The sequence below is a fragment of the Carlito syrichta genome, unplaced genomic scaffold (assembly GCF_000164805.1).
Source record: "Carlito syrichta isolate Samal-C Ts95f unplaced genomic scaffold, Tarsius_syrichta-2.0.1 Scaffold153566, whole genome shotgun sequence".
Classification (NCBI taxonomy): Eukaryota; Metazoa; Chordata; class Mammalia; order Primates; family Tarsiidae; genus Carlito; species Carlito syrichta.
The window spans coordinates 191,967-203,996 of record NW_007097662.1 but is presented as its reverse complement, the minus strand read 5'-3'; the positions used below and the strand labels follow the sequence as shown (position 1 = coordinate 203,996).

The window sequence follows — 12,030 nt, the reverse complement described above, 5'->3', positions numbered from 1 at the left end:
AGAAAAAAAACATATATATATATATATATATATATATATATATATATATATAAAATCAGTCTTTGTTATATTGTTTGAAAATTGTGACTTACATGTTTTGCAGTTTTATATATTTGCCTGAATCTGCAATCATATCAGGAATTGTGCCTCGAACAGGTAAATTTCCTTGACCTTCTTTGGCCACAAATTCCTTTAAGGCACGAGCTAAAATCCAAAATGATGGTGTCTAAAGGAATAAAAAAAATTAACATTAAATGGTATTTTATTTTGGCCCAAAAGTTTAAGGAAGTACTATATTTACTTTTCGTTGTTGTTACCTGTTTGGTGATATTTATGCAGCAATCATCATTAAATATGTCTTTAATACTGCTTGGGATCTAACAAAGGAAGATGAAATATTTACTTATATACAGTACTAAAAATTTTCCCATCTTTATTTTCAATGGTATTTCTTCATATAAGTTATTTGAATTCTCAAATTCAGGCTCCTGGTTTATTTAAAGTTTTATCTAGAATCAGTACCATATGAAGATTTGATGGGGAAAAAGAGAATGAAAGAAAGCCCTCTTCTGCCACTGTTATTAGCCTTAAAAAGCTATTGTCTTATATCATAAATGGAGTAAAAAAGGAGCCCATATAAATTACCTTATAAAGTTATATCTGAAGACATACAGATTACAGACATTCATATCAAGCAGGATCTGTAGTCATTCGTGGTTTTTCTATCTTGTCAAACATTTGAAACCCTCACAACCTAATTAGTGACTGAGACAATTGCTCTTACACAAACTAAAACGAAATATTTAAAATAATTTTATTAGGCTGGTGCAGTGGCTCAGGTCTGTAATCCCAGCACTTTGGGAGGCTGAGGCAAAAGGATTGCCTAAACCCGGGGATTCGAGAACAGCCTGGGCAATTTGGCAAGATCTCATCTCTACAAGAAGTCAAAAAATTAGCCGGGTGTGATAGCGTGCGCTTGTAGTTCCAGCTACTTGGAGGCTGAGGTGGAAGGATCACCAGAGCCCAGCAGGTCGATGCTGGGGTGGCTGTGAATGTGCCACTGCACTCCAGCCTGGGCAACAGAATGAGAGTCCAACTCAAAAAAAAAAAAAAGAAAGAAAAGAAAAGCTATTAAACCAGATCACTTCATGTCGCTTCACTCAGACTTCTACTTAAACGTAACTCTTGGAGTCTCTCCAGCCCCCTAAGATTGCCTCCATACCCCAAGACCCCTTTCTTCCCATCATGCACTGTCCTTTTGTTCTGCTCTAATTCTGTTCACAGAAAACTGGTGCATTTATATCTGTTTACTGAGTTTACTGTTCCTCAACCACTAGAACTTTGTTGTTTTATTTTTAATTGGAATAAATTTTATATGCAGTGAAATGCTTGGATTGTAAATGTATAATCTGATGCATTTTGATAACTATACATACGTATTTTTAACCATCACCCCAATTAAGAGAAAATTTTTATCAGCCCAGAAAATTGATTCACAAAGCACACACTTTTTTTTTTGAGTTTTTTTTTTCTCACTCTGTCGCCCAGGCTGAAGAGCAGTGGCATACTCATGGCCACCTCAACCTCGAGGTTGAGGCTGAGGTTGAGGTCTAAGCTGGGCTTAAACGATCCTTCCATCTCAGTCTTCCAAGTAGCTGGAACTACAGGCATGCGCTACCTCGCCTGGCTTTTTTTTTTATTTATTGTAGAGATGAGGTCTCATCAAGTTGCCCAGGCTGGTCTCGAAACCCTGGGCTCAGGCAATCCTCTCACCTTGGCCTCCCAAAGTGCTGGGATTACAGGCTAAGCCACCGCGCCCAACCAGCACACATTTTTAATCATTCAGCAGCATTACCTTATTAGTTCCAAAAAGTTGGTAATAATTTATTAAGTGCTTTCCTACCTTGAAAAGCATTTTTACTGCTTTAAATTATAAGAAAATTCCAACTTAAACTACCAAGTGTGTTATTCCAGAGTTCTCCAAAAACCTCAATGGTCAGACTTCAACAGCAAAACCACAATAAAACAAAATGCATTAAGAATATCTTCAGCCAGGCTCGGTGGTGCACTCCAGTCTGGGCGACAGTGAGACTCCAACTCCAAAACAACAACAACAAAAAGAATATCTTCAATTATATCCAAATAATTGCTATCAGAAATAAATGCAGAACTGGATGTGGTGGCTCACGCCTGTAATCCCAGCACTTTGGGAGGTGGAGGTAAGAGGATTGCCTGAGCTCAGGAGTTCGAGGCCAGTCTGAGTAACATGGCAAGACCTCATCTCTACAATAAATCAAAAAATAAGTCAGAGCCAGGCTCAGTGGTTCAGCATGTAATCCCACGCCTTTGGGAGGCTGAGGTGAGTGGACTGCCTGAGCCCGCGGATTCGAGACCCGCCTGGGCAACTTGGCCGAGACCTTATCTCTACAATAAATCAAAATGAGCTGGGCGTGGTAGCACGTGCCTGTAGTTCCAGCTACTTGGAAGGATCGCCGGAGCCCAGTAGGTCAAGGCTGTGGTGGCCGGGAATGGCCACTGCACTCCAGTCTGGGTGACAGAGTGAGACTCCAACTCAAAAAAAAAAGAAAAAATAAGTTGGGCATGGTGGTACATGCCTGTGGTTTCAGCTACTTGAAAGGCTGAGGCAGAAGGCTGAGACCAACAGGTCGAGGTTGTAGTGGTTGTGAGCATGCCACTGCACTCCAGCCTAGGCAACAGACTGAGACTTCAAGTCAAAAAAACAACAAAAAAAGAAGTAAATGTAGGGTAACAAGATTTAACTTTTCAGACAACACTATCTTGGAAAAGGAAAATTCATCTTCATTATCCCCAAACTGTTACTATTTGCAAATCATGTACTTCAAATAATGTATAAAAATTATTATACCACTATTACGTGCTGAAGCACTAACATCCATTTTAACAAGGAGACCACAGACTGAAACAAGATTCTTGAATCTTGAAATAAGATTCACGCTATATTACATTTATTTCTAACTATACATTTAAAAAGTATTAATTTAAATCATAATAATCAACTACTTCACATCTTAAGACTTCAGAAAACATTCTTTTAATATGAATTCCTCAGCAACTCTTTTACTACCTGAGTGGTATTTAGTGCTGTGTTCACATTTTTAATAGCTTCTTCAAAATTCTCTTCATCTTCTGGAGCACCATTTTCATTTTTTAGAATTCCTATTAAAATAGGAAGTTGTTAGCAAACAGCCCTCTCCTTCTCACGCCTCTGTCCCCCAAATAGCACAGAAATAACCCTGTTAGATTCAGAAGGGAGGATAAGAATATTGAATTTTAAGAAAAAATATGGCTTATCATTAGTCCTTCTTAAAACTATATAAAGAGTGGCTCCTTAACCTCCCCAGAGAAAAAGTAAAATAAAAGCTCATGGTGGCATCATCTGACAAAGGTGTTAACAGAAATCCAATAAATATGTGCTTCAAGCAATTTGCTTTTCAAATTTTATATAATACTTAATCACATCCCATAATATTACCTTGTCTAATCAAATCTCTGAAGTCTTCTTTTTCTTTATATGTTTTAGGTATTCGTCCATTTGTCTAAATTGGTTGAAAATTAAAAATCTAGTTATAAAAACTCAAAATATAGAAATTAAGAATCCAAAGTTTCTCCTATTCTCTACATGAAATTACATCAACAAATACATACCTCAGTGAAATCAGAGGCTCACTTGATAGAAAACATAAACTGTGTGCCATTTATCCACATTCATTCCCTACTGCCAGTTTTATATTGACATTTATCAAATTTCATTTTGTTAATTAAAATATCAGTATCAAAAGAGAAACTGCTAAATTTAAACATACAATCATTCATTTGTTCTACAAACTCATAAGCAAAAAAATTAATCTTCCATTCCCCTCCAAGGAAATCATTTATAAAATCTGAAAACACATATAAATTTTTTTTAAAAATAAGGACATACTTCACTATACCACTGTGATAAATATTTAGCTACGATCACAATCCATGGAGTATGGCTGTGGTCCTAAAAATGAGAGATAAATCAAAGAAAATGTCAGTATTAGTTAATTCTTCACTACACCATATCATTTTCAACAAATGCAACAAAATTTATGATATATGTAGAGTAATGAATAGAGGAAAATGAACTGAGTTAGTAAAAACTGCCTTATAAATTATTTTAGAGATAGTGTTCAATTTAACCCTGATAAAACAAGTATGCATATATACTGATTGTCCCCATTTTATCAACAAGAAAACAGTCTTAGAGACTGCCACCTAAAAACACAGCTCAAATCTCTTTTTTTTTTTTGAGTTGGAGTCTCACTCCATCACTCCACTGCACTGGAGTGTAAAGGCACGCTCACGGTCACTCCAGCGTCGACCTGCTGGGCTCTGGCAATCCTTCTGCCTCAGCCTTCCACGTAGCTAGAACTACAGGCGCGTGTTACCACGCCTGGCAATTTTTTTTTATTTATTATAGCAATGAGGTCTCACCAAGTTGTCTGGGCTGGTCTCAAACCTCTGGGTTCAAGCAAACCACTAGCCTTGGCCTCCCAAAGAGCTGGGATTACAGGCTAAGCCACCGAGGCCAGTCTGTAATCTCTTGATTTCACATATCAATCTGAGAGAATGAAAAAGATCTTCTCTATGTTTTCTTCTTTTGTGTGTGTCTTTTGTGTTTTTGTGTGTTTTCTGATGAACCAAATAAATACCTGCATGTTAATATGCAGGTGGGAACAAATATATACACTCTCTAAATTACATAGTTTGTTATAAATATCATTATTTATATAATGAAATACACAGATGCCTTGGTAATTTCCAGACACTAAAAATAGGTTTCAAAAAAAATCAGTTAGCCAGGGCACGGTGGCTCATGTCTGTAATCCCAGCACTTTGAGAGGCAGAGGCAAGAGTATTGCCTGAGCCCATGGGTTTGAGACCAGCCTGGGCAACTTGGCAAGACCTCATCTCTAGAATAAATCAAAAAATTAGCCAGGCGTGGTGGCACATGCCTGTAGTTCCAGCTACTTGGAAGGCTAAGGCAGGAGGATCACCTGAGCCAAGCAGGTCAAGGCTGCAGCGACTGTAAGTGTGCCACAGTACTCCAGTCAGGGTGGCAGTGTGAGACTCCAACTCATAAAAAAAAAAAAAAAAAGAAGAATCAGTTTCAACAAAGACCCACCCCAAATTCAAAGTATTTTCAAAAGTATAATGTATTTATTTAGACAAGAGTCGTAAAGAGGGCTTATGGAATATAGACCTGGGTGGCAATTACACAGATATGTTTGGTACATTTACTTTTTTTCAATAAAAAAGTTGTGGCCAAGCGCAGTAGCTCACGCCTGTAATCCCAGCACTTTGGAAGGCAGAAGTGAGAGAACTGTCTGATCCCAAGGGTTTGAGACCAGCCTAGACAACATGGTGAGACCTCATCTTCACAATAAATCAAAAATTAGCCAGGCATGGTGGTGCACACCTATAGTTCTAGCTACTTGGAAGGCTAAGGTGGAAGTATCTCCTGAGCCTAGCAGGTCGAGGTTGTGGTGGCTGTGAGTGTGCCACTGCACTCCAGCCTGGATAACAGAGTGAGACTCTGACTCAGAAAAAAAGGGGGTTGTGTTTTTTAATTTTGGAGAAAAATAAATTTTTGGAAAAAATAAATTTATTAGAAACAAATAGGGTAAAATGCCGTTTTGTGTAATATGGATGATAGGAATACGGAGGTTTATTTTCTCACTTAGGTATAATTTAAAAAGCTTAGGGGCTGGATATGGTGGCTCACACCTATAATCCCAGCACTTTGGGAGGCCAAGGTAAGAGGATTGCCTCCCATGGGTTCGAGACCAGCTTGGGCAACTTGGTGAGACCTCATCTCTACAAAAAAAGAATAAAAAAATTAGTTGGGCATGGTGGCACATGCTAGTAATTCCAGCTACTTGGAAGGCTGAGGCAGAAGGATCACCTGAGCCCAGCAGACTGAGGCTGCGGTGGCTGTGAATGTGCCACTGCTCTCCAGCCTGGGCGACAGAGTGAGACTAACTCAAAAAAAGAAAAAGAAAACCCTTAAGTTAGCTGGGCACAGTGGCTCACGCCTGTAATCCCAACATTTTGGGAGGCTGAGGTGAGAGGACTGCCTGAGCCCGGGGTTCAAGACCAGTCTGGGCAACTTGGTGAGACCTCGTCTCTACAATAAATCAAAAAATTAGCAGGATATGGTGACGTGTGCCTGTGGCTTCAGCTACTTGGAAAACTGAGGTGGAAGGATCTCCTGAGCCCAGCAGGTGGAGGCTGTGATGGCCATGAGCATGCTACTGCACTCCAATCTGGATGACAGTGAGACTCCCACTCAAAAATAAATAAACCAAAAAAAACCTTAGCTTAAAAAAATGTTTTAGGGCTATCTATAAATGTAAGGTCACACACACCACCAACCTTTTTTTCCATATGCTCCAAATCATAGGACTGAAAATGTTCTCTCAATTCAGGGAATGGCTTATCTAGTCGTAGATCCTCTAATGCATTATCTGGATGAGATTCTATTACTGTGAAACAAATAATTCCAAAAGATAAACTTAATTCTCTAACAATACTGCCAGCAATACACTACATTATAGGAACTTTGGAAAGCTTTAATTTTTAAAGGGTATAGGGTCTATAGATTTTTTCACTGTATTATTAAGGTACAATTTACAGATAATAAAATCTTAAGTGGACTATAAGTTTTAGTAAGAGTAAAACCAAGATTCCTTTAGAACAGAATTGGTTATCATAACTGGAAAAGTTCAAAACTGAAAAAATGTACATCCAGGTAACACTTAACAACCTACCCTTCCTCCTCTTATGGTCTTCAACAGACAGCATCACCATCTACCTAGACTTCTTCCCCAGAAATCTGATGGTCACCCATGACTTCTTGCTTCCTTGGCCACAATATCAGTCACTCCCCACTTCCTACCATATCTTTATACACTGCTCTACGCATGGGAGAGTTCAGGAGTGTGTGCGATTTCAATGAGGACTTAAAGTTAGGCCCAGTTCTGTCACTTGCTAACTATGTGACCTTCGGCAAATAACTTAACCTCTCTGTTCCTCTGCTCATCTATAAAAATCAGATATAAAAGTATCTATAGGTAGACTATCTCTTAACTGAGATGCCCAGTACCAGAAGTGTTTTGGATTTTTTCAGATTTTGAATTATTTTCAGAATTCATACCAATTGAACATCCCTAATTTAAAAATCTGAAATCCCAAATGCTCCAGTGAGCATTTACTTTAAGTGTCATGTCAGCCCTCACTAAATTTTGAATTTTGGAGCATTTCTGACTTAGGATTTTTTTTTTTTTTTTTATTAATCAGTATTTTTTATTATGGTTTTGTGGGGTACAGTTAAGGGTTAGGTGTACAATTACGTTTCATTCAGGCACCCTGTTGCTGACTTAGGATTTTTACATCAGAGATGCTCAACCTGTACCTTATCAAGGTTTTGGAAAGTGTAAATAAAACACTCCACATAGGGGCAGGCATGGTGGCTCACCCTTATAATCCCAACACTTTAGGAGGCCAGGATGAGAGGAGTGCCCGAGCCCACGGGCTAGAGACCAGCCTGGGCAACTTGGCGAGACCTCACCTCTATAATAAATCAAAAAAATTAGCTGTTTGTGGTGGCACATGACTATAGTTCCGGCTGCTTGGAAGGCTGAGGTGGAAGGATCACCTGAGCCCAACAGGTCAAGGCTGCAGTGGCGGAGAGTATGCCACTGTACTCCAGCCTGGAAGTATAAAGGCAGGCACACAGTTAGCAATGTTAACCTTCATTATTATCTACTTCCTCTCTCTCTCTCCCTCTCTTATCTATACCTCTGGAAATTTCCAAACATTACCCTTCACCTCCAATCTTTAATTCTTTAAATCTATTCTCAACTTAAAGAGTGACCTGTCTAAAATAAAATTTTTATCTGTCACTCTCTTATAACTCTTAAATGGCCCACCATCACCAATCAGAGTTTACCCCAACAAGCACTCCCTAACTGCCTACACGGTCACTACTCCTCAATGATGCCACCAATGCCAATAGTTATCACTGTACTAGCAAAGTGTGTAGCTCATAGTAGGCGCAAAATAAAAATACTTCCTAGAGTAAATAAAGAGCACTGTGTGAGTACTACATGAAAATTTTATGATAACCAAAGATTAAAATTTTATAAGTAAATGACTAATATCAACACTGATCTGACACAAACCTACCTATACGTGATTTTGGTCTCCTATAACACTTTCCTTGGGAACAGTAATTGGGTAGTAGTTAGCCATGTTTGTTGTGTGAAGTTGCACCAGAAATGGGGGAACCTAGTTTGCATGAGAAAAGAATATAAGACTGGAGGAAAAAAAAGTGATGTGACTTGTATGGGTCAGGGTGACCCACATACCTTAATCCTTTCCTATGGCATTCTGTGTGGGTTAGGGGGCAAAAGAAGATAGGTATGTGATTGCTGCATCTCCTAATAAGACGAAGAAGCTGTACCTGTTGTATCTCCTACTTTGTATAATTCCATAATACTATGTAAAGGACACAGAAGATTAAAGCCTATTGAGTCTGATTGCCACTTTGAATCTATAACTGGATAAATGCTGCTGCAAATTTACTTTGTAATTTAAAATTGATTTTCGAAATTGTCAAATTTCTAAAATTATAACTAATGCAACTGATAGTAAATCCATATACTCAACAATTTTACCTGGATGTTCTTTTATAATGATCCTCATATAACCAACTAGTCCATATGTCCTACAGATCAAAAGAGGGATTTCAGAATTCCAGAGGACATCTGCTAAACGTAGTAATGAACTGTTAAGAAAAAAAACAAAATAAATAAGAGCATAAACAAATGAAAATACACCAAACATGAAACAGGACAAACATAAAAAGACCTTAAAATAAAGCAACCTTCTTACTAAACAATAAATGCAAAGATATATCCATTGCGTTTACATAAGCAAGTCAAGAATACACTAAAAAACAAGCAATTTCACAAAGTTGCAGTTTCAAAGAAAGTATATCTTTTGTACTAGAGGGATATGAAATCCTAGTCTGTCATATTAGAAAGAATGTTTTTTTTGAGTCGAAGTCTCACTCTGTCAACCAGGCTAGAGTGCAGTAGCTTGCTCACGGCCACCGCAGCCTCCACCTCCTGGGCTCAGGTGATCCTTCTGTCTCAGCCTTCCAAGTAGCTGGAACCAAAGGCATGCGCCACCATACCCAGCTAATTTTTTGATTTATTGTAGAGATGAGATCTCACTAAATTACCCAAGCTGGTCTTGAACCCGTGGGCTCAGGCAATCCTCTGCCTCCCAAAGTGCTGGGATTACAGGCATGAGCCACCATGCCCAGCTGGAAGAATGTTAATGAAAGATCATTTATGCCGGACTCGGTGGCTCAGCCTGTAATCCCGTGCCTTGGGAGGCTGAGATGAGTGGATTGCCTGAGGCTGCGGGTTCAAGACCCGCCTGGGCAACTTGGCGAGACCTCATCTCTACAGTAAAATCAAAAAAATTAGCCGGGCATGGTAGCGCGCACCTGTAGTTCCAGCTACTGGAAGGCTGAAGCGGAAGGATAGCCGGAGCCCAGCAGGTCAAGGCTGCGGTGGCCGGGAGCAGCCACTGCACTCCAGTCTGGGCGACAGAGTGAGACTGCAACTCAAAAAAAAAAGATCATTTCTAAACACTTCCATGATAGAAAAAAATTTAAAAACTCATATATACATCCTCAAACAATTCCAATAACCAGTTCTAACTAGTTTTTAATCATTAATAAAAGACCAGTGTTCGGTTTAACTCCTCTAAATATATCCAAAAAAGTTTCACATCTCAGTATTTTTCTCTTTCTCATCTTTTCAATACTTGGAAGATTTATAAAGTTTCAAATTGAAGGTCTCTTAAGAACTTTAAAAACCACATCTTAGGCTGTGCAGAGAAAATAAACTATGCAAATCTAATAACATTAAAATAAAAACATATTAACATAAAAATTTACCTTTCAGGAAGTAGAGTTGCAACCACAATGGTAAACCTACAGAAAAATGAAGGATCATTGTCTAGAAGGTTTTCTGGACTCTAAATCAGACAGGGGAAAAAAATCCAACAATTTCACAATCATAATAGACATGGCAGAAACAGTTAAGCTATTATAGAACAAATGAGGCCACAAATCCAACTCCAACTAAACATAAATAGTACACAAATTTTAAATTTCTAGGGCTTTGAATCATTTTTTAAAATGTATTTCAGCATAGACATAATAATGTGTATACATATATACCTCTTCCACAAAATTTCCAGAGACATCGCTATTTAATTCTTGTAAGAATTCCATGGCAGCTTGAGCTCGGTTCTTTTAAAAAACAAAGCATTTAACATGAATTAGAAAAAACTTAGTTACAACGTAATCCCCCAATTTACAAATAGGCAAACATACTGTAAAACTATCCAAATTTCATGCATAAGTGTAACAACTCTGCTTCCCATAGTATTTAAGATTCAACAAGAAGATTACTTAAAACAGAGCTAAACTATCATTATCCAGAACTCTTAAATGACTCTACTTTTCTTATTTATTTATTTTTTATGAGACAGGGTCTCACTCTGTTGCCCAGGCTGAAGTGCAAGGCATCATAGCTCACTGTAGCCTTGAAGTCTTAGGCTCTAGCAATCCTCCTGCCACAGCCTCCAAAATGGCTGTGACCCATAGGCATATACTACCATGCTCAGCTAATTTTTTTTTTGGTAGAGACAGGGTCTTGCTATGTTGCCCAGCCTGGTCTTGAATTCCTAGCCCAAATAGATCTTCCTGCCTCAGCTTCCCAAAGTGCAGGCAATATAGGCATGAGGCACTGTACCCAGTTGTAGTCTACTTTTATGATAAGGCAAATGACCAGAAAACTGGGTAGCAGGCAGATATATCCTGGATCAAGTTCAGACTTCCTCTAACTTCCCACACCTACAATCCTATACAAGAGTGGTTAATCACTAAATTAACATTTCACTAAGTCGACTAATATGGTTTTATGAGATTTTTTTTAATCCGAAAAACAAAGATAAAGGATCTTCTGGCTGTTAAAAATTTTGTTAACCAGAATACTCCATCCTCTGGACATTAACATTACTCAAATTTACCTTTAATGCAGGATACAATGTAAATATGCAGACAGAGCCAGGCTTGGTGGCTCAACCTGTAATCCCATGCCTTTGGGAGGCTGAGGTGAGTGGATTGCCTGAGCCCGCGGGTTCGAGACCTGCCTGGGCAGCAAGACCTCATCTCTACAATAAATCAAAAATCAGCCGGGCGTGGTAGCACATGCCTGTAATTCCGGCTACTCAGAAGGCTGAGGCGGAAGGATCACCGGAGCCCAGCAGGTCGAGGCTGCGGTTGCCGGGAGCGGCCACTGCACTCCAGTCTGGGCGACTGAGTGAGACTCCAACTCAAAAAAAAAATCAAAAAAAAAAACATGCAGACAGTACTTCTAAATTCTTAAACATATAAACATTCCAAACATATACATTCCAAACATATAAAGATTTACAAGATTAGAAAAATCAGTTAACTTTTTTTCTCAGAGTAATAAAAAGCTCTTTAAAGCCAAAGCTTTTCAAGCAATCAAAACATAGTGGCATAATTTGTTCATACACAACTATATTCTATAGCAAACTGATTTTTTACCTTGCCAATACTGCTTCTTTGAAGGAAGAAACTAAAGTGAACAGAATAAAAACAAAAAGTAAAAGCGTATTTGACTATAAAGGAAAAGTTGTCCGTAATAGCATATTTCATTCACAGTACAAAACAAACTATTGTTTGATTACAGATTATTAACAGCCTCCCTGAAGGAAAAACATCAGATGAAACTTATAAAGAAAGACAGGCTAATAAATCAATGTTTCCCAAAGTATATACTTTTCCCAAAGTATTCCTACAGAATATGAATTTCACAAGCTGCTTTAGTAGACTTTTTTTTTTTTTTTTTTTTT

The 12,030-nt window shown here is 38.4% G+C and overlaps 1 protein-coding gene across 6 annotated transcripts in view; it reads right to left on the bottom strand.

Annotated features, from left to right (window-relative positions):
* The window catches only part of NAE1 (NEDD8 activating enzyme E1 subunit 1), a 40,781-nt gene that overhangs the window by 12,526 nt on the left and 16,225 nt on the right, over positions 1-12,030 (bottom strand). For 4 of the 6 annotated variants that reach the window (XM_008050648.1, XM_021708892.1, XM_008050645.2 and 1 more), the window contains 10 exons: positions 11,723-11,753; positions 10,325-10,396; positions 10,040-10,119; positions 8,745-8,854; positions 6,442-6,551; positions 3,965-4,027; positions 3,515-3,578; positions 3,107-3,198; positions 318-377; positions 93-226 (listed from right to left, as the gene is read on the bottom strand). In XM_008050648.1, coding sequence (XP_008048839.1) covers positions 93-226; positions 318-377; positions 3,107-3,198; positions 3,515-3,578; positions 3,965-4,027; positions 6,442-6,551; positions 8,745-8,854; positions 10,040-10,119; positions 10,325-10,378 — 767 coding nt within the window. In that variant the 5' untranslated portion in view covers positions 10,379-10,396; positions 11,723-11,753. The remainder of the gene's footprint in view (positions 1-92; positions 227-317; positions 378-3,106; positions 3,199-3,514; positions 3,579-3,964; positions 4,028-6,441; positions 6,552-8,744; positions 8,855-10,039; positions 10,120-10,324; positions 10,397-11,722; positions 11,754-12,030) is intronic. The other 2 variants (XM_008050646.2, XM_008050647.1) reach the window with 2 other exon arrangements.